The following is a 23,962-nucleotide window of genomic DNA, read 5'->3' as shown; positions in this document are numbered from 1 at the left end:
AGAGTTATGGGCAATAATTAAAATAAGAGTTATGCACATTTTTGTACATTCTGCCTATTTATATAAACTACTGAAATATTATTGAAATTAAAATTTAAAACATTTTGTTATAAACAAGAGCACCACCATGCCAATTATTCTTTTTCGCAGTTTGTCAAGGGGAATAACTCCAAAATATTTTAAGCCAGAGTGTTAAGCCTTGTAGCACATATGCATATTGTTATTGATTACATACAAACTTTCAAGTGATTTTCTAGGATTGTTTTGAGCAATGGCCAAATGATCGAGATTTTGCACAAAACTTTTCTAACTGATAGTATATTGATAGAAAGTTCATGAAACTTTAACATCACAAACAAAAAGGTCATCTACCTGGCACAATACCAGAACAAATTTTTTTTTTTTTACTTTCTTCTCTCATAGTTGACCAGGTAAACAATACAACTTTTAACAATAGTGCTGCTGAGTGAATGCCAAAGCACTCGTCTGCTATTCTACAGTTCAAAAAATATCTCAACAATTATTAATACATATTGTGTGTATATTTTAATAAAAAAGCACATTTTTAACACAGTTTTGTGTAATGAACACTTTTGCAAGGATAACCATCCTTATAACAAAAGCAGCAGGAGATATCACTTACTGGGCAGTTGCCTATTTCCGGATCAATTTTGAAGTTTTCTTAAAATATTGTCATAATTACTGAACATAAGTGCATGAAATTTTAATAGAAAAATGTTGGGTACTATATCAACCAAAATGGAAAAAGAATAAAAGAAAAAAAAATAATTATAATATAATATTCAGTACGAAATAAGGGCATAAACGACGTCCAAAAACCTGCATTCAGTGCCTAAATAATCAGATTTTTTCAAAGAACAAAGTAAATATTATCAAGTCAATAAGAATATTTAAATGCTACTTAAATGAACATCATGTATTAAATGTTTAACCTGTATATAAATTTTATACTTCTCTGAAGTATTTGTATGTGTATTTTCGGCGTATCCGAAATACTAATTTGTCTGAATTTGAATAATTTTGACAGTACGAATCTGCTTCATTTTTGCTTCATTTTCATATCAAATGCTGCACACACAAAACAATGACATCGTCAATTTATTTACTTTATATGTAATTGGCATTGTATTTCGTGATTGACGATAAGTCATAAACATCGTATAATAGGTCTAGTGTTTGTAGAACTTCAATATAAAAGCTCGCGCTGTGTGACGTCATCCCTCACGTGACTTAATATTGACATTTAGGAAAGCTAAAGTTTAGAGGTATTTATTTTGGGGTTATACTCGAATAGCTGCACTTTTGTGTTGTTTCTGTTGCTATGGAGGTCAGTTGCGTAGACTGTGATCATTCTATATCGATCACGGTCGCCGAAACGCTTTTTAAACGATTTCCGAATATTTAGGCAAATCCGGAATTAGGCAACTGCCCACGGTTTACCAGTAAGAGAGATCACTGACATATTTTACCAGCAGGAAATATCACTAACACCTTTTACCAGCAGGAGAGATCATTAACAGGAGATCACTTACCCATTTTACCAGCAGGAATTATCAATGGCATCTTTTACCAGCAGGTGAGATCACTGACCTTTTACCAGTAGGAGAGATCATTGACACGAGATCAATTACTCATTTTAACAGCAGGAAATATCAATGACACCTTTTACCAGCAGAAAAGATCACTGACACATTTTACCAATAGAAGAGATCACTGACATCTATAACTAGCAGGAGGGATCATTACACCTTTTACCAATAGGAAAGATTACTGATACTTTTTACCAATAAAAGTGATCACTGTCACCATTACCAGCAGGAGAGATAACTGAGACATTTTACCAGCAGGAGAGATAACTGAGACATTTTACCAGCAGGAGAGAACACTGACACCTATAACCAATAGGTGGGATCACTGGCACCTTTAACCAATGGGAGAAATTACTGACATCTTTTACTAACTGAATAGATCACTGACATTTTTAACCAGCAGGAGAGATCACTGACACCTTTTAACCATTGGAGAGATCACTGACACCTTTTACAAGTAGGAGAGATCACTGAAACCTTTAACCAGCAGGAGAGATCACTGACACTTTAAGACAATTGGAGAGATCACTGACACCTTTACACAATTGGAAAGATCACTGAAACCTTTTACCAGTAAGAGAGATCATCGACACCTCTTACCAATAGGAGGGATCACTGACAAATTTTACCAGTAGGAGAGATCTCTGGCACCTTTACCAGCAGCAGGAGAGATCACTGACACCTTTTAACAATCGAAGAGATCATTCTGTCATCTCTTACCAATAGGAGAGATCACTGACACCTTTTACCAGTAAAAGAGATCACTGACACCTTTAAACAGTAGGAGAGATCAATGATACCTTTTACCAGTAAGAGAGATCACTGACACCTCTTTTCGATAGGAGAGATCACTGACATCTTTTACAAGTAGAAGAGATCATTGACACATTTCACCAGTAAGAGAGATCACTGACACCTCTTACCAAAAGGAGAGACCACTGACACCTTTAACCATTTGGGTAGACCACTGACATATTTTACCAGCAGAAGAGATCACTAACATCTTTTACCAGCAGGAGTGATTACTGACACCTTTTACAAATAGGAGAGATCAATGACATATTTTACCAGAAAGAAAGATCACTGACACATTTTAAGTGTTGTTTTTTCTTCAACAATTGTTTTAGACATTTAATTTAAATTGTCTTCATACTCTTATCTGCCAGCTCTCCTCTTTCAGAGGCATATAAAATTTTGCTCAATTAATATAACATTACTGTATTTGTTTTTTTGTTTTTTATAGTACTAAATAAGTTTGACAGTATGGTTACCCTCCCCCTCCCCCACCAGTTCAAGTACAATGTAACTGTATACCTGGTAGTATTGCAGATAACGCCTGACTCATGGATTCTGCGTCACTTAGTGATGACTGTAGCACTGTCCGCACCTTGTATAGAATTTATCCAATATTAACAACACATATCATACTAATTAACAACACATATCATACTAATTCTGATGCCTTTAAACCCTGCATTCAATGGCAAAGAGTGTCATCTACATAATAATTATGGTTTTATGTTGCTAATGACAGTACAAGACTTGGTGTCCATTGTGAGAGGCCATGGGAACAGGCCCATTATGGAGTATTCTTTTCATCTTTTACAAAAGCATGTATGTTACGAGAATTTGGCTGACTATGAACTATGAACTATTTTTATGCCAGTGTGACAATATCTATTATATAGTGCGTACATACATAAACCTACGCGATAACATTTTAAATCCTGTGAACTTTTAACATAATATGTGCGTACATAAACTGTGATTCGTATATATAATTGACATTTTACGGGCGAAGGTGAATTTTTAATACGCACACCGTGCGGTTCTCCTAAGAAGGAGGGACAAGATATACAACAACAACAACAACATGGCAACAAAGGCAGATGTTGCTCCACATAACCAGTTTATGCATTTAAAATTACTCCATGCAATTTAAGAAAAGGGCTGCATCTTTTGTGTTTTAGAGTAAATTGCGTGTTTCAGCTGTTGTGACTCTAACATAGCTAGAGTACCATCAGCTGATTCAATACTTGACATTTTTCTTTTGCTCAAAACAAGTTCTACATGGGGCAAAACTCAACAAAGATTTTAGCCTGAATGATGAACATGATTAATTTATACAATCAACGTTACATACATGTCTAAAATTAAGATAATAAAGTGATAATCTTTGGTCAGTTTTTGACATATGGCTGACATTTCAGTTTTCTGTGACACTGCCATAGCCAATGATGCTGACAGCAGGCTTATACCATGACCATTTTTTTCTTAGATAATAAAAATAATTGTATGCTAAAGCTATTATTATTCAGGGCCCACATTTACAAAACAACTTAGTAAAGACAATTAGAAAGCAACTTAGTAAAAACAGTCAAAATAGTTAAAGTTGTCTCTACTCAATTAAAGTCCAAAACTAGAAAGAATGTAAATATAACACAAATTACAGCCAAACAAAAAAGTGAGCTTAGCTTAATCATGTTAAAGGGGACTTGAGATGTTTCCAGAAATTGAGGCCAGAAGGAAACTTTATCACATTCTATATCTTGTTATCAGTTTAATATAATCATCACATATTTTTCTGTATTTCACATGTGTAATATAACAAAACCACTCCACATATTTGTGAACAGTTTAATTGGAAACAACAATTGCTGAGTTGGTAATATTCCAGCAAGTAATATGTTTATTTCTCATTTTGTTTTTATGATAAAGATATATTTGAGTAAAATAGTTACTTTTCCATATAAGTCATCAGAGGAAAATAGATATGATATTTGCTCTTGATTTCAAAAAAAAAATCTTAAAGGCTTCACCAGTTATCTTATAATACAACAAGCATTTTCAGTGAAAAGATATCCCCCGCCAACGATGGCTTGTTTGTGCTTGATGGCTTGTTTGTGCTTGAAGGTTAAAAAAAATCTCAAAAAGAATAAGATAAGCACATTGGTTTTACTGAGAAACGGCTGCAAACAATGATTTTTTAATAAATGAAGGGCAATAACTCTAAGGAAAATTGACCAGTCCAAAAGAAAAATAGACAGGCATCATCACAGTATGTTGGTTCTTATTTATTCCAAGTGTCATGAAATTCTACCAGCTAGTTGCATAGAAAAGGCTGCAAACATGGATCTTTTAATAAATCAAGGGCAAATAACTCATATAGAAATTACACAATCCAAAATATAAATAAACAGGCATCATCGCAGTATGTTGGTTCATATTTATTTCAAGTTTCAAGAAATTCTACCAACTAGTTACTGAGAAATGGCTGTAAATGAGAGTTTTTCAAAAAATCAAGGGCAATAACTCCAAGTACAATTGACCAATCCAAAAAAAAATGAACAGGCATCATCCCAGTATAGTAATTCATATTTATTTTAAGTTTCATGAAATTCTGCCAGCTAGTGACTGAGAAATGGCTGTGAATGTGCATTTTTCAAAAAATCAAGGGCAATAACTCCAAGGACAATTGACCAATCAATTTTTTTTTTGGACAGGCATCATTCCTGTATAGTGGTTCATATTTATTTTAAGTTTCATGAAATTATACCGGCTAGTTACTGAAAAAACGCAGGTGACGGACGGAAGGAACGACGGACGGAAGAAAAGACGGACAACGCCATTTCAATATCCCCCTCCCTATTTCATAGGCGGGGGATAATAAATTGATTCAAATGGTCAAGAAAATATGTTATTCAGCTCACAAAAGGCGTGCTTAATTACATTACAAAGTTCCTGAACTCGTTGAATAAAAGTGTGTATCATATGATGACTTGTGACAGATCCTAAACATCAGCTGCTGTTATAAGTTTTCTAAAATTCATTTATTGAAGAAGATATTTCTAGAAGACCTACCTTGCTATGTGCTGCCCTGGTTACTAGACTGTAGTAGAGTTTAGCCTTGTCCTGGACATCTGTGTGGTTATAGTTGGACAGCATGGTGAACAGCAAACCACATAGACCTGAAACATGGTGGTGAAATTGTAAAAAGAGGTTAGGAAAAATGTTGGATATCTTCTTGCAGACATTAAGGGCAATTCTGAAATAATTTTAGGGCTAAAATAAGGATTTTTATGGCTCCATTTTAACAATATTAGGATTGTTCCAGGAACAGAGACTAAACCAACTGACAAATTACAGGTGATAGTATATATACCACTGCTCAAAAGTACTAAGATGGCCTGGCTTTGTTTTCAAAAATGAAATATTTGTACAAACACATCCAGTACCATTGAAGCTGAAGCTAACAATTCACTTGTCACTGTATGAAAAGCCATTCCGTTGGATACAAACTAGTAAACAAGAGGGCAATGATGGGCCTAAATCACACACCTGAGTTAAGTTTTAAACCTGTATTTATGAGGATGAATTAGTCAATTGGTTTATGATAATGCTATTATATATTAAACAAAGATCAAGAAATATTGTCAAATGTTGAAGTAGTTACAGTCACCAAAGCACAGAATTGATATGTGTTTTTAAAACTATAAAATTAATATGGTCCAAATTTCATTACTCTAGCTTCATAAATAAAAATTAAGAAGGTAAGTCAAAAGGTCCCAGTATAGCTCATCCGAGGACAACATTGGTACAGTGAGTGTATACCACGTGATAAATTAGGTCATAAATGATGAAGCACTATCAAAACATTATTTTGGAAACAGGTTTGGGGAAGTGTTTAAGGAAACTAATCACCTAATCAAACTCCGGCGGGGCTCTTTGAGGGACATAGACTGCCCTTTGTTTTATTTAAAATGATGAAGAAAATGAAAAGTTATCTTTGTTTTAAGTCATCATTCAAAGCAAAATATTGCCTTCCAACGTAGCATTTATGACGCAAATTATCACGTGGTATACACATTGTGGTATTTCTTTCAAAGCTATACACATGGTCCTTTTAGTTGTCACTGCAGCCAGAGTTCTGCATGGAATAAATTTCTCTGAAGTTTGAAAGGGCATTATCAAAGGCACATCCCAGTAATGTTTCATCTAAATTGGCCAGGTGGTTTAGAAGGAGATGTCATTTGAAGCAAATGTTGATGGACAACTTCTGGATGATGGACTAAGATTAACAAAATCCCTTAATCCATCTGTTACATTATTTGTGAGTAGACATGTTGTAAAATGTAATGAAACGGTGTTTTGTGATCTTAAACAATAAATATGCTGAATAACCTTTGCCTTTGTAAATGGCAAATGGGGAGGGGATGGGGGGTTAGGGGTGTTTGTCTGCCTATGTAAAAACAGTTTGGAAGGAATTTGTCAAGATTGTATTTTGTTAGTCTCTCACATGTCACATCTAAGGGTCATCGACTGGTCATCAGCAGCACAAGTAACAAGCGTCACCATCCTCTAGCAAGTCTCATATTACATCCTCTAGATATTGGAAATCCCTTGGAAACCAATAAAGCTACAAGCCAATTATTTGCAATAATTTACTTGTAGCATTTTTATCTCTGAATTTTATTTTATTAGAAAAAATATATACTTCGCAATGTTTTATCGTCAATTGCATATTAATTTTACAATGTTCTTTTGTTCGTAACATATCTACCACTTTACAGTACATGCTCAAGATAATTATCTTTTATGCCTATCACCCTAAGCACATTTTGATGTTAATACGTCTTATTTTTAAGTGTGGCTGTCCAGCATGGATATATGTTATGTAATATCAACTAATTTATAGCCTTATTACAGTCACGTGGTAGATACTGACCAAAAGATATACATTTTAAACTAGTAAAAAGGAATTAATATCACTGTTATTGGTTATTATCACAATCAAATAAAACACTTAAAACATGTATACTGTTTTACTTGGAGTTTTTCGAAGTAGGCGTTGGTCAAATTATAGTTATATCAACATTGCATCATAGTCGTCTAAGACAGTGTGTGACACCGTGTATTCCGGATATTACTTTTAAAACCCGTAACATGATAGTTTTCATCGTGTCATCAATAACAAAAGTTGTGCAAAACGGGTTGCCATTCTGTCCATGGTAAAACTGAATAATCATTTAAACCAAGTGATTAATCATGCCGCACACATATAGGTTGTTATTGGCAACATATGTACATGTATAAGTTTTATTTACAAACAAAAAACATTAGGTATTGGACAATCTTGCGTACAAACACAGCTGTTAGGTTGACTTGTCAATAGTACTTCTGAAAAGCAGGTGTATTGTTGTTGTTTTCTTTCCAATTTCTTTCTGCTTTGTTTAAAAAATAAACAATACATGTGTTCATTTATTCATTTGTCCTTTGTTCACTCCCTCCCTCTTAAACTAATTTCCTCTGTTTCCCCCCCCCCCCCAAATTCCTTCGAGACTCACTCATCCACTCAGCCACATACTTACTCATTACTCATTTATTCAGCTAAAATTATGGTGATATATGTATTAGCAACATTAAAGGTTTTGCACATCAACAATTACAACACCAATGAAAACGACAGGATCACAATGACAATACCTTTATCTTTTTTATTAAAAAAATTGTATTTGTCAATCACAATAACATATCAAACAATATATTGGATTTCTATAGGTAGTTGTCACACTCTGTAACTAGTTTCATGACTTTAGGACCACATTTTTCTTAACCTCTATAAGTGCAGCAGTAGATATTTTGATAGAATCAAGAGCTGTCATAGTCCATGACAAATACCTCCTATTGGGCCTATTGAGCCCAATTGGACGGATAGCCATTATGAGAGCACAAGAGAAGTTTGTAAAACATCTATGCCCCTAATGGCAGCCAATTAGTAATTTCACATAGAATGTTTGTTGGTTTTTCAAAGGTCATGACCAACCTCTCCAAAAAGTTTCATGATCATAGGTCGAAGCAATCTCTTTAAATTGATTAAACAAGGTTTTAGTGTTAAAGGTCACTGTGGCTCTGAATTTTGACCTGAACATCTAAAAATCAATCCTGGTCATTTGCAGGTCAAGACAAACCTCCTTACCAAGTTTGAGGACCGTAGTTTCAAGCTTACTCTAGTTATCGATCGCACAAGGTTTAAGTGTTCAAGGTCATCGCAGCCATGACTGTTGACGTACTGAATTAATAGAGATCACCTGCTGGTCATGACCAACCTCCCTTCCAAGTTGAGGACCTAAGGCTCAAGTGTATTCTAGATATGAATCAGACAAGGTCTGGTCTACCGATCACCTGCCCAACGGGGAGACAAAGTGACGTGTTAAAAGCAATATACCTGTGCTTCTTCAAAGGGGGGTACAATTAATATCTCAAGCATTAAAACATCACGCCATTTTACACTTTTTTTTCAAACAACAGTACAAAGTAAAAATTTGTTCTTCAAAATATAGTTTACAACATAATATCAGAAAAGAAACATTTAAAAACACAATAAAACATCAAATTACTCAACAAAAACATATCTTCATTTTCATTACAAAAGAAAATGCATGTATACACTACCCTACATGTATAATGTACATAGTTATTCTTCTTAATAAATAGTAACATTAAATAAAGTATCCAAATATGTTGATGCTAATTTTGCATTTTTTACTGATATAACTGCTAATGTTGATGTGGCTGTTGTCAAAGAACAGAAATAAAAATGCTTTCATAAACATAAGATTTAACAAATATCTAACATGAAGAAAATAATTGATAATGAGGCCAAGTGTTAGTTACTTGAAGAATAAAGTAAAAGAATGATAAAATATGACATTCTGGTACATGTAATGTCTTTATTAAGATTTTTCTAGACAACAGCGATTAAAGATTGATATGTAAAAAAAATATTGGAGTCATCAGGAGCACAACCAGAACTCAATCACAAGAACTGCAGCTGATAAGGATAGTGCTTCATTCATCTTGACTATTTTTTAATTTTATGTCGAGCCATGTCTCTTCGATTCTGAAATCGCCATAGAAACACAACAGAAACAACCAGCAATAACAATGCTGCAGAAACATCGGAAACAACTGACATGATACCGTCCATCATGTTCGCTACCCTGTTCCTCTGTGTGGTGATTCTGTACACATCTAGAAACAGTTGAGGCACAACGCAGATAATATAACACAGCATAAGACTGGAAACATCATTGAACGGTTTCACTAAATACTTCCTGTGGTATTCTTTGAAAGTCAGCACCTCTTGTTCACTCTCTGTTTGCAATTCATCTTCCCTCCCATCTTGATTATCAACCTTGTCTGCCCCAGAGGTGACACTTATTTCAGGTATTTGTATAATGACATTCTCTTCTGTTGCAACATTGTTATTTCCAGTCCCTTCTGAGCAGTTTTCTGATTTTTCTGAGAGTTTCACATTGTGGTAAGTGCCGACACCAGTAGCCTTTGTAATATTGTCTAGGGCTTCTATGTCAACCTGAATGACAAAATCAGCATTACTAGCTTGTACAGAAGCTACATCACCAAATGTGATATCATAAGAGGATGAGCCTGCAACAATGCTTCTTCGTTCTTTACTCTGAGTGACATTTATTTCAATATCAGTTTCGTCATCCCAAGAAACTTGCTTTACATTTTCAGGTTTCTCCATTTCATTATCAGAAACCTGACTTCTACTGTCTACATAGACCGAAAGATTTGAATCATTGTGAATACTGACAGATAAACTGTTCTGAACCTCAACAGAGGGTCGATCTTCTGTTGTACTGAGATTCTGTTCTGACAATGTATGCACAATTGCGGACACGGCAACTTTATTATTACATACCCTATGATTTTTGTTCTCAATTTTGTCGACCAAAGTTTGCATCATATTCTTACTTGTTTCTGATATGTCTCCAGTTGAAACTGACATATTCACATTTGACAGTGCATCAAGTCTTCGCCCTGATTTCTGATACGCTAATCTGCGACCATTCGAAATCCTTTTCTCTGAAAAAGACCTCTTGTGACTGCTCTCATTGAACACTTTTTCAAGTTGAGCATCATTTTTCACAATGGGTCTACCTTTGAGAGCCATCATTGTTTTCTTTAGCTTGTAAAGACTATCAGAATGTTGGTCTATTTCCCTTTTCTCACCAGTCCTAGAACCAACTCCCGTCTGTGGCGAAATTTTACCCGCTTCAATATCAGATTTGTTCTGAATATCAGAATAAATTGAATTACTCATGAACGAAGTTTCCTCGAATTCCTCTGCAGAATTTGGTATAAGGCTCTCGGTCAATTCTCCCCCTTTCCTGTACACTGTGGGAATGAGCTTAGTGGGGTCCATACTAAAGAAGTTCTCCAGTGCGTATAATACATGGTCCTCCAGGCTTTTCTTGGACCCAGACTTGTAGCTCTTTTGTATGTCAGAATCGCTCTTAAACCTCTTCCTACAATCTGTGAAGAAACACATGTAAATTAAAAGCCCTTTACAGAATTTAACAACATTTTGAATAAGTAAATGCAGCAGAGTTGTAAATTCAAAAAAGAAGTAAATAATTTTAATGATTGTTAATTAAACAATTATTGCACTAATAATATTTGCTTAAGTTTTACTTGCAACAAATAGCTGTCAAAACATACAAGATTAATTGTTTTATTTACATTAATTAATAAAAGCTTTCTCAGAGAGAGGAAGCTTTTTTCTTAAAACATACACATGTATATACAAAGTTTCATGGTAATATCTTTAACAGTTTCAAGCCATGGGCAATACAATTTCACAATACAATGAAAGACACCATGTTTGACCAAGTCTTATAATACTACCTTACCATTTATTTAACAAAAATGACCGATTATAAATTTGATAAGTATTTTGTCAATGAAAAAAATGGTAAGTGTTGTCAAATACTACTTACGAATATTGTTGGTTGCCTCAATCACTTCTTCCAAGAAACAGTCGTCATCTGGGACACAGATTTGCCCTGTGTCTGACAGGTATCCAGAATTCTCGTGACCCGAACTCTCACTGGAAACTTTCTCATCAATTTTCTTTCGGCTTTTTCTCCGACTAGACCTCAAAGCAGAAGGTCCGTGTTTGAGGCTCTTTCGTTCACCAGTCTTTATGTCAACCTTGTTTGTCTTATACATATTATTTTCATGATCTTCGATTTTGCTTGTCACATCTGAAGTTGTTCGGTCTGAGCAAGGGGGAATGACAGTTGGTTCAACTTCATCTTGCACGTACAAGAAATCCGGAGTAGCCACTTTACAATTCACTTGCAACTGTTTTTTCACAGCCATTCGTATGGTCAGACAGAGAGCCACCATTATCGCCATCAGAATCGACTGTATTCCGAGATCAACTTTACCCACAAAAATTGACTGAACACCAAAAGCGTTGCCTTTCCAGCAGCTTGCAACAAGCGTATGCATGACAAGGCCGAGTATATCAGGTAAATTGTTCATAGCAAAACTGAATGCAATTATTCCGATACATATGAAATGGATGCGTACTTTCCTTTCATCATGGTAACAACATAAGTTTCCAATGCTCATTATATTCATAAGAATGTCCACTGCTAGGCAACAAAGGATAAATCCGACGGCACACATAAGCGAGCTTTCAAAAACATAAATATAGTAACAAGATCGTCCAGACTTCATAAGCGACCCTTTGTTTAATATGTTATCAAACAAATTCAAAAGATTCAGAATACAAGCAAACAGGCATGAAACAACTATCCACATGAAATACACAGAATGGTGGTCCACACACTTGATCTTGTTGTTACAAAGCATGTTAAGGGACTTTGATATGACAGTAAGTGCAGGTAAAATGAGGGCTGCCGACATAATGAACGACAGGATTGCGTAGTCATTGCTGCTTGAGAGTGTATGAGAAGAACTTTCATCATCGACTGAAAAATAATCAAGAAATGAAATAAAATTATTCATCTTATAAACAATCATTATATTTAGTGACAAACATTAAATTACAGACATGCTGAAATGAATAAAATATATTTAATGAGCTTTATATACAGTAGTTTGGATGATACAATGTATATTAATCATTCATACCATTACATTTGAATGACTTTTAAGAACAAGTGAAAAGTCATGCATTATAAACAATATATAAAAAGTTCATAAAACAAGGTAATTTACCATTAATATGATAAACATCAAAGATATCTTCTGATAGTGGTGTTGTAGAAATGTCGTTGTAGTACCGTGGGATAAACTGCTCTAAATCCGAGTCATTCACCGACATAATGCCTGTTAATCTTGCCACAAGTCACACATCAAAAATGTCTTCTCTACCAAGTACTATTGAAAATTCATTCCCATTTTAAAGCACAATGCTTAACGTTTTTTTTAATTCTGGAAGGCAAACAAATTGTTCTTCCATATTTGCTTGTACACCACTGGTACATTAGTTATAATCAGCAAATTCTTTCTGAGAAATAGTCAGGGAGGCTTTATCAAATGAATTGTATCTGGAAAATGTAGCTATATATTTCCAATAGGTGGTCACCATGCACACGATGTGTGATATGTAATTATACACTACCATGTCTGACAATAGTTGTATCATACCCTTTTCTAATAAAGCTTTCATAAGTTGGAAATGTTTATCAATTTCTTCAATACCGGTACATTGAGACCTTAAAAATGTTTTTATAATTCATCATTTCGGCCTTCAATTGAAACTAGGTGTCCCCTGACATACAGTTATAATATGAATAGATGCATTTCTACTATCTCTCTCTCTCTTATGCCTGCAAGGTGGTCAAGTGAGCAGCTACAGTGCAAGGGCTCGGGTGTCCACCTAGAGCAAAAGGGCTCGGGTGTCCACCTACAGTGCAAGGGCTAAGGTTTCCACCTAAGGGGGAAGGGATCAAGAGTCCACCTACAGTGCAAGGGATTGTGTGTCCACCTTAGGTGTAAGGGCTCAGGTGTCCACCTACAGTGCAAGGGCTTGTGTGTCCACCTAAGATGGAAGGGCTCGAGTGTCCATCTACAGTGGAAGGGCTCAAGTGTCCACCTACAGTGCAAGGGCTCGGTTGACCACCTTCAGTCAAAGGGCTCAGATGACCACCTACAGTGTAAGGGCTTGGATGTCCACCTAAAGTGGAAGGGCTCAGGTGTCCACCTATGGTGGAAGGGCTCTTGTGACCACCTACAGTGTAAGGGCTTGGGTGTCCACCTACAGTGTAAGGGCTTGGGTGACCACCTACAGTGGAAGGGCTTGGGTGACCACCTACAGTGTAAGGGCTTGGGTGACCACCTACTGTGTAAGGGCTTGGGTGACCACCTACAGTGGAAGGGCTTGGGTGACCACCTACAGTGTAAGGGCTTGGGTGACCACCTACAGTGTAAGGGCTTGGGTGACCACCTACAGTGTAAGGGCTCGGGTGTCCACCTACAGTGGAAGGGCTCGGGTGTCCACCTACAGTGGAAGGGCTCGTGTGACCACCTACAGTGCAAGGGCTTGGATGTCCACCTACAGTGGAAGGGCTCGAGTGTCCAACTACAGTGCAAGGGCTCAGGTGACCACCTACAGTGCAAGGGCTCAGGTGACCACCTACAGTGCAAGGACTCGGATGTCCACCTACAGTGGAAGGGCTCGTGTGACCACCTACAGTGGAAGGGCTCGTGTGACCACCTACAGTGCAAAGGCTGGTGGGTCCACCTACAGTGGAAGGGCTCAGGTGACACCTATAGTGCAAGGGCTCGGGTGACCACCTACAGTGCAAGGGCTCGTGTGACCACCTACAGTGCAAAGGCTGGTGGGTCCATCTACAGGGCAAGGGCTCAGGTGACCACCTACAGTGCAAGGGCTCAGGTGACCACCTACAGTGTAAGGGCTTGGGTGACCACCTACTGTGTAAGGGCTTGGGTGACCACCTACAGTGGAAGGGCTTGGGTGACCACCTACAGTGTAAGGGCTTGGGTGACCACCTACAGTGTAAGGGCTTGGGTGACCACCTACAGTGTAAGGGCTCGGGTGTCCACCTACAGTGGAAGGGCTCGGGTGTCCACCTACAGTGGAAGGGCTCGTGTGACCACCTACAGTGCAAGGGCTTGGATGTCCACCTACAGTGGAAGGGCTCGAGTGTCCAACTACAGTGCAAGGGCTCAGGTGACCACCTACAGTGCAAGGACTCAGATGTCCACCTACAGTGGAAGGGCTCGTGTGACCACCTACAGTGGAAGGGCTCGTGTGACCACCTACAGTGCAAAGGCTGGTGGGTCCATCTACAGTGCAAGGGCTCGGGCGACAACTACAGTGCAAGGGCTCGGGCGACAACCTACAGTGGAAGGGCTCGTGTGACCACCTACAGTGCAAGGGCTTGGATGTCCACCTACAGTGGAAGGGCTCGGGTGATCACCTTCAGTGTAAGGGCTTGGGTGTCCACCTACAGTGCAAGGGCTCGTGTATCCACCTACAGTGTAAGGGCTTGGATGTCCACCTACAGTGTAAGGGCTCGTGTGACCACCTTCAGTGTAAGGGCTCGTGTGTCCATCTACAGTGCAAGGGCTCGAGTGTACACCCACAGTGTAAGGGCTTGGATGTCCACCTACAATGGAAGGGCTCGTGTGACCATCTTCAGTGTAAGGGCTCGTGTGTCCACCTACAGTGCAAGGGCTCGAGTGTCCACCTACAGTGTAAGGGCTTGGATGTCCACCTACAGTGTAAGGGCTCATGTGTCCACCTACAGTGCAAGGGCTCGTGTGTCCACCTACAGTGTAAGGGCTTGGGTGTCCACCTACAGTGTAAGGGCTTGGATGTCCACCTACAGTGTAAGGGCTCGTGTGTCCACCTACAGTGTAAGGGCTTGGATGTCCACCTACAGTGTATGTCCACCTCCAGTGTAAGGGCTTGGGTGTCCACCTACAGTGTAAGGGCTCGTGTGTCCACCTACAGTGTAAGGGCTTGGATGTCCACCTACAGTGGAAGGGCTCGGGTGTCCACCTACAGTGGAAGGGCTCGTGTGACCACCTACAGTGTAAGGGCTTGGGTGTCCACCTACAGTGCAAGGGCTCGTGTGTCCACCTACAGTGCAAGGGCTTGGATGTCCACCTACAGTGGAAGGGCTCGAGTGTCCAACTACAGTGCAAGGGCTCAGGTGACCACCTACAGTGCAAGGACTCGGATGTCCACCTACAGTGGAAGGGCTCGTGTGACCACCTACAGTGGAAGGGCTCGTGTGACCACCTACAGTGCAAAGGCTGGTGGGTCCACCTACAGTGGAAGGGCTCAGGTGACACCTATAGTGCAAGGGCTCGGGTGACCACCTACAGTGCAAGGGCTCGTGTGACCACCTACAGTGCAAAGGCTGGTGGGTCCATCTACAGGGCAAGGGCTCAGGTGACCACCTACAGTGCAAGGGCTCAGGTGACCACCTACAGTGCAAGGGCTCTAGAGTCCACCTGCAGTGCCAGGGCTTTGGGTTTGACCCTGATACACATAGCAGTGTATGCAGTCTGTTGCTCATTTTTTTGCAATTATGAAATCTGTGACTTTTAACTTTTAATTTTATTGTAAATAACTGGTTAATATGGTCTTGCCTTGATAATAAATTTGCTCACATCATATTTGAGCAGTTCTTTTTCACATAGCATTTTCTTAGAATAATGAGTGTGACCTTGGTCTGTTATGTTCTGACATTGGAGGTCACCTGCTGTTCAATGCATATAGTTATGTGCATACCACATTTCATGGCCTTTGGTTTCTTTTAGTTATCCCTACATTTACATGTAAATCAAAAATTTGAGCGAACCTACAATCTTAAAATAACCTACATTTCTTAAAGCTTATGATTCCAAGGCAAACATTTTTAAGTAATATGTCTGTGCATATGAAAAACCACAACTGGCCAATCACAAGACACATAGGCAAATAAAGAATAACCTACTGACATCTATAAATATTTACACCTCAACTTCCATTCCTTAAATGAACTGCCTTTCGGCAATTGCGTTCATCAATCGATGAACGCAACATCTTCGGATATGTTCGGATCGTAATTCATAGCATAACAATATACATGAAAGCTATTGATCTTGTGATTGGTTGTATTGTGTCTGCAGGTCCCGTAAAATATAAATCAACATTTTTGAAAGTGTTAGTTTATTATATTTTAAATATATTGGTACCAGAAGTGTTTTAATCTTACGTTTTAAAGTGATTTCAAGTGGTTGATCTTTTCCCGCGTTATTGTGACGTCATTTGAAAAAAATGTTTCCGGTTATAGTCGGGTCGTTCTATTTACAGAATGGGTAAAAACGGATTACTGAAAGGTTTTCTTAAATGAAATGAAGTTTTTTTTTTTAACAATTCTTGAATGAAATAATGAACTATTGGTGTAAATATAAGGAATGAATTGCGGGGTTGATGTCATTATCGGGGTATGAACGCAATTGGGTTGGTCAATGTGTGTGGAGTCCGAAGGACTCCACGCGTACTTTGACCAACCCAATTGCGTTCATATCCCCGATAATGACATCAACCCCGCAATTCATTCCTTAAATGAATAACCCCTATGACTAAAGTTGATAGTACCAACAGGAAATGATATTTTGTAATTATCTTTTATATCAAGACTTCAGATTAATATTACATAAAACCTCCTCACAAGGTATACAGTCCACCTGAGTTCCAATAGCAGTTGTTTTCATTGCCATGGTTACTTTAGGCTTTTGTGTTTTAAGAATCTAGATATTGATCTCAGATTTCTTATTTTATGGTCAGGCATGGAAGTAAATATGACAATGGTTTCATATAGGTGTCACATGGCTTCCTATACGTGTCACATTGCTTGTTCATTGCGGAGAATAGTTTCATTATTATTATTTTAATGTTTATCATATGACTTGTTAAATGTATGCCACCTGTCCAAGCAATGTTGAAATGTTGATCATATTACTGTCAACATTACTTGCATATTATTTGCAGACAAGAGAGTACATGTATGTGCAAAATAATGTAAGACTAGTGTCTGCCATACCTGTGAATTCTACTGGCGGTAGGTAAATTATACCGCTTTTCAGACCCCTCTACCGCCATACCGCTTTCTCGTCGAAAACTACCGTTTTTGAAAGCTCTTTAAAAAACCTCAAAATCATATCAATTTGGCCCTAAAGTTTCTTTTAATGACCACAATACATTATCAAAATCCAAAAAATACCTCATTAATCTGTCACTTTGAAGAACATCATGCAATAAACAACTTGTCAAATCACTTCACACTACAGCCGAGATCGTTGCTAAGTTACCAGTACGGTACAATAGATCATTAATCAGCATACTAAGTTAATTGGCATCCTAGTAATCAGCATTTCTGTAAATATCAAAGACATAATAAAACTGACAAAACATTAAAGAAAACACCATTTCCAAGGTGTTAGTAAGTATCTACTAGGAGTGAATAAAATTTTACAACATTTTGGCGGGAAAATTGACATTCACAATTCGGAGTCATCTGCACTGACACTCCGACCTGCTTTGGCAGTCTCATTTGATATATTAGCAGCTCTTCTTAATATTTATTAGTTTTTTAAAAAGTCAGAGGTAATATTCCTTCTGTTTCTCAATCAAAAACACTGACATTTGACAAGACTATTAACCATGACGTATTTTGTGCGTATTTTTGGAAAATCTAAAAATAGTTACAAATGTAAAGTTTTTGTTTACATTGTTTCCATCACTATTTTTGATTGAAAATTAAAGGAATTAGAAATTCTACCGCTTTTAAAACCAATCTACCACTTTTGAGACCAAAATCTACCTCTCTGTCATTGCCAAAGATTCACATGTTTGGTGTTCGCCTTCCTTTGAAGGTTTCAGTGCTGGCTTGCAGGTAATGTATAGCATAAGAATTCTTTGTGGCACTTTTGATTGTTTTATCATTTTTTCAACAATCCAGGAAACTTAGTTATATAAGTAATTTATTGAAAAAGAATTGTCACCAAAAACTAAGTAGTAAATCAAAACAAAGGTGTCCTAATCCAAATAACTGAAAAGTGAGTGAAAGATTGGGGGACATGGCATGAGTCAGAGGAAAGAGCTTGGCAGTTTGTTTACAAGCCAAGGCATAACAGTCAAAACAGCACCACCACCCCCACCCCCACTTCAAAAACACACAGAAGCTAAAACCAACTACCAATTATCCACATACTCTTGCTCACTGTATAAACAACAAACACCGCAGCTGCTGAATAGAAAGTCATGCCAATATCACCCAACAATGAAAGTAGGGCAAAACATCCTATGGACAAAACCTCATGTTTTACTATGGACAAAATATCTAACATCATTTTTTAATGGAGGACAAAACATTCCAGATCACTTTGTCACTCAAAGCCCATTAACAGTAAGGTAACAAACATTTATGGGATCTACTGTCCATGACAGGATGTTTTGTCCACAATGTCCAAATGATCTGGAATGTTTTGCCCACCATGTCCGAATGATCTGAAATGTTTTGTCCACCAAGTCCAAATGATCTGGAATGTTTCGTCCACCATGTCAAAATGATCTGGAATGATTTTGATTGTTTTATCATTTTTTCATGATCTGGAATGATTTTGATTGTTTTATCATGTCCACCATGTCAAAATGATCTGGAATGTTTTGTCCACCATGTCAAAATGATCTTGAATGTTTTGTCCACCATGTCAACATGATCTTGAATGTTTTGTCCACCATGTCAAAATGATCTTGAATGTTTTGTCCACCTTGTCAAAATGATCTGGAATGTGTTGTCCACCATGTCAAAATGATCTGGAATGTTTCGTCCACCATGTCAAAATGATCTGGAATGTTTTGTCCACCTTGTCAAAATGATCTGGGATGTGTTGTCCACCATGTCAAAATGATCTGGAATGTTTTTGTCCACCATGTCAAAATGACCTGGAATGTTTTGAACACCACATCAAAATGATCTGGAATGTTTCGTCCACCATGTCAAAATGATCTGGAATGTTTTTGTCCACCATGTCAAAATGACCTGGAATGTTTTGAACACCACATCAAAATGATCTGGAATGTTTCGTCCACCATGTCAAAATGATCTGGAATGTTTTTGTCCACCTTGTCAAAATGATCTGGAATGTGTTGTCCACCATGTCAAAATGATCTGGAATGTTTCGTCCACCATGTCAAAATGATCTGGAATGTTTTGTCCACCTTGTCAAAATGATCTGGAATGTGTTGCCCACCATGTCAAAATGATCTGGAATGTTTCGTCCACCATGTCAAAATGATCTGGAATGTTTCGTCCACCATGTCAAAATTATCTGGAATGTGTTGTCCACCATGTCAAAATGATCTGGAATGTTTCGTCCACCATGTCAAAATGATCTGGAATGTGTCGTCCACCATGTCAAAATGATCTGGAATGTTTTGTCCACCATGTCAAAATGATCTGGAATGTGTTGTCCACCATGTCAAAATGATCTGGAATGTGTTGTCCACCATGTCAAATTGATCTGGAATGTGTCGTCCACCATGTCAAAATGATCTGGAATGTTTTGAACACCACATCAAATTGATCTGGAATGTTTTGTCCACCTTGTCAAAATGATCTGGAATGTGTTGTCCATCTTGTCAAAATCAATATGGGCTTGTATTTTTGTTTGGACAAACCTGCCTACCAAGTTTGAGATCTCTGGGACTGAGTCTATTCAGATATTGATTGGCAATTGATTTCCAGCTCAAGGTTGTCATGACTTTGACCTTTGACCACTGACCTAAAAATCAATAGGGTTCCTCTTCTGGTAATGACTTAACTGCCTACCAATCTTCTTCACTTATTGATCAGAAATGGATTTTTAGCCCCAGATCAACACCTTGACCTTTGACCCAATGACCTCCAAATGTTCATCAACGAGTCATGACCAACCTGCTACCAAGTTTGAGGTCCCTTTACCACAGCATTCGTCAATATTTGTTCCGAAACAGAGTTTCAAGATTACCACGACATGGCCTTTCACTCACTGACCTCAAAATCAAAACGGTTCATCTACTGGTTAAGACCAACATACCAAGTTTGAGGTTCCTGGGCCCTATTAATCAGACACAGATTTTTAAACTTGACCTTTGACCCACTGACCTAAAAATCAATAGGGTCATGAGCAACATGCAAACTAGGTTTGAGGTCCCCAGGCCTTTGCATTCACAAGTTATTCATCGGAAACATTGGGGAAACTGTGAGGACAGACAGTCCGATCCTTATATGCCCACCTAAAAAAATGGGCACAAAAATGTCAACATTACATGTTCAACAAAATCATACATTAATCCTTAATCCAGGATCAAGCAAGGAGGATCACTATATACCGGTCAAAGGCGCTATCATTACACAGACGATTAATTTCAAGGAAGCATTCCGTTTTGTCTCAATTTTACAATTAAGGGACCATAACTCAGCAGTTACTGAAACGAGCAGGCTGGTTATCACAGATGATCCGGTATACATCTTGATGGTATGCCTGAGTCCATGACAGATGACGATGTTTTATTTCCGGCCTTGATATCACGCCTGATAGATGACTGATGACAATATTTCCCTACCCACCTTGATAATACACAGAGTTCCATGACAGGTGACCATGTTTCAGAACTGACCTAGTTCATGGCAGATGATGATTTTCAGTACCCACCTTGATAGTACGCTTGAGTTCCATGACAGATGACGATATTACGGCAAATGTCAAGAATGTTCTGTCCTAGTCTCCAACCGCTGTCGTTAATGTCTGCTGCATTTTCCGCCAAATACTGCAGGAATTTAATTGTGCTCTGAAAACAAACAAGAAATCATGATTGGTACCTTTCTGTCCTAGACCCATCGCTTCAATTTCTTATTTGTGAATTATAAAAATTCAGAGAAACAACACCATTATTTTTAATTATTTACTTTTTCACCCATCAGCTACAATGTGTTTTCATAATTAAAAGAGATATTTGTATACTTCAACATAAGTGATTAAGAAACCTTGCGAATATTGAACCAAACAAGTATGCTTACAAATAGAGTAAAGGAAATTGGTCCTTTACATTAAGTTAGAGCCAATGAGGTTATCGAGCCAAAGGTTTTCAACTGTACTTAAATCATACCAGATTTTGCAGGCTAAAATTTTAAAACAATAAAAAAACAATTAATAAATTGATATTTCCAATAGTTAAAACAGTAAAATATCATTTTTATTTCAGTGATAAATCTCTATAAACCACCAGAAAGCATTTAACTTTCTAGATTTGACAGACTTATGTCCCTTGATAAAGTGCATTTCACATATTGGATTATGCTTACAATTTGTAAGTAACAAACTTAGGAAATTTACAGAAGCTTACAAAGGCTTTTATATTATTGATCGAAAAAGAACAATTTTAGGAAAATTATTTATAATATACAAGTTAAAGGGCAATAAATCTTAAGTGACTAGAGTGATATCATTGGTTATCAAAATTATCCAAGATATTATGCCCATACACATTCAAATCAAATATGGTGAGAATTTGACAAATAATTCTGGAATTATTGATCAGAGGAGACCAATATTAGGTAATTTCTGTGATATTATGCCAATATACATTCTTAACATATTTGGTGATGACTGGACAAAAGCTTCTTTAGTTTTTGAGCGGACTAAACCAATTTCAGGTTATTTCTATATTGAAAGGGCAATAACTCCTGAAAGGTTTCAAAAGTTATTGCAAGACAGATTTAAGGTTTTTTCTATAATTTAAGTGAGATAATTCTCCGGTGAGAAGAGCAATATGGCTGATTACCCAAATTGTCCGAGATATTATGCCAACACATATTCTGACCAAATTTTGTGATAATTGGACAAAGGCTACTAAACTTTTTGAACGCATTTCAAACTCTTGACCAGTCACCTAGCAAAAACTATTGACTGGTGAATGTTATTTAAGTCATAAGTACTGTCACCTAGCAAAAACTATTGACTGGTGATTGATTTTGTCGTAAGTACTAAGTCATGTAGTAAAATAGTTCAAGGAATGTGTTTGCTCCTGAAATGAAAACAAAAATATCTTAAAATTCTAGGAAATTCATGCAATTGACACTTCCTGTAAATGCTAAGACGTTGTGTTTTTTTATTTCTCATGAAGCGCAATTATATTTAAAAGTTTCATTCAATGTCAGTAAATATATAAAAATTAGTTCAAACAGAGAAGTTAAAATCCAATCATTATAGAACTACTGAATACCATTTTAATTAAAACATCAATCAATGTTACTATGGTTTCCTGTTGCTTAAAGAGTATATGTGACCTACTTCTTAGTGCATGTGTGGACTGCTTTTTCAGACAATTTATGAAAACCTATTTTCCAACAGTCAAGAAATATTCTGGCTTTGAAACAAGTCACACATATATAATAATGATTGTGTTGAGTTGAATGTTTTATACATTCATTGCTTCAGAGGGAACACAATTCAGGCTAAAACAAAGAGTGGTTTGTGCAAGTTGGTGATCCTGTACAAATTCTGCTGCAAATAGAAGTAAACTTGTTTTTTCGGCCTACATAATAGCTATCAAACAGAAGTAATTTAAAGCTGCCCAAGGAAATCAGAAATATTCCATATTTTCAATACAAGGATTATCTGTCAAAGCATGTCAATTTTTTCTCAGTTGATCAAGAAGCTAAACTCAAATACTTTAGCCATGATGTCAGTACCTGCTTTTTATATCCATATCATTGCTTTGAACATATATAACATATATAAGACTCATAACTTACAGGCAAAATAACTGGGCAATACTGCCCTGAATCAAAAACAGACAAGCAAAATTTTGTCAAACTCCTTTCAAGTATTTGGGCCATTGAAACACTCAGAACACCACTGAAGAGAATTAATGCAAAATGTTAAATAACCTACCGATTGATCGATTTCTAGCTGGGACGCCACTTTCTTCATTATGAGAAGATAAAACGGGTAGCTTGCATAAATCTGTTCTTCCGTTGCCATGACAACTTGCTGGTGAAGTAAACTTAGTGTCTCGACAAATATCTCACTGCAATAAAACAAATCCTTTTTATAATTTAAAAAAAAAATATACCTTAGTGTTTGTTTATATACATTTTTCCATTTTGAATTTAGTAAGCTCGGTTTTATGTAAGATATTAGGGCTTGTCAAACCAGACCAGACTCTTTAAATTAACTGATATATCAGATTTAAATAAATGACAAATTAAACTGTCAGACTGCTAATATAATAAAATTAAGTATGGGGAAATTTGAACTACAGAACTGCAAATTTTCTATGTTGCCCTTTTTTTGAATGAAAAATGATGATAATTATGAGTAGAACTTGTGAAACTAGAGAATTATGTTTCACTATTAAACTTGATAAACTTAATTCGAGCATATAATGTAATATATGTAGAGATAGGCAAGGGAAATAACTCCAATGTGAATGTTTCAATCCAGCA

The 23,962-nt window shown here is 37.1% G+C and overlaps 1 protein-coding gene across 2 annotated transcripts in view; it reads right to left on the bottom strand.

The window, feature by feature from the left end:
* LOC128229398 (AP-5 complex subunit beta-1-like) overlaps window positions 1–23,962 on the bottom strand; it is a 56,452-nt gene that overhangs the window by 16,531 nt on the left and 15,959 nt on the right. For both annotated transcript variants that reach the window (XM_052941301.1, XM_052941302.1), the window contains exons 13-16: window positions 23,409–23,544; window positions 21,168–21,303; window positions 5,472–5,578; window positions 2,925–2,997 (exon numbers count right to left, since the gene is read on the bottom strand). In XM_052941301.1, the coding sequence (XP_052797261.1) occupies window positions 2,925–2,997; window positions 5,472–5,578; window positions 21,168–21,303; window positions 23,409–23,544 (452 nt within the window). The remainder of the gene's footprint in view (window positions 1–2,924; window positions 2,998–5,471; window positions 5,579–21,167; window positions 21,304–23,408; window positions 23,545–23,962) is intronic.

This window comes from Mya arenaria, chromosome 3 (genome assembly GCF_026914265.1).
Source record: "Mya arenaria isolate MELC-2E11 chromosome 3, ASM2691426v1".
NCBI classification, from domain to species: Eukaryota; Metazoa; Mollusca; class Bivalvia; order Myida; family Myidae; genus Mya; species Mya arenaria.
Note: the sequence above shows the minus strand (reverse complement) of the source record. Positions and strands in the feature narration are given on the sequence as shown.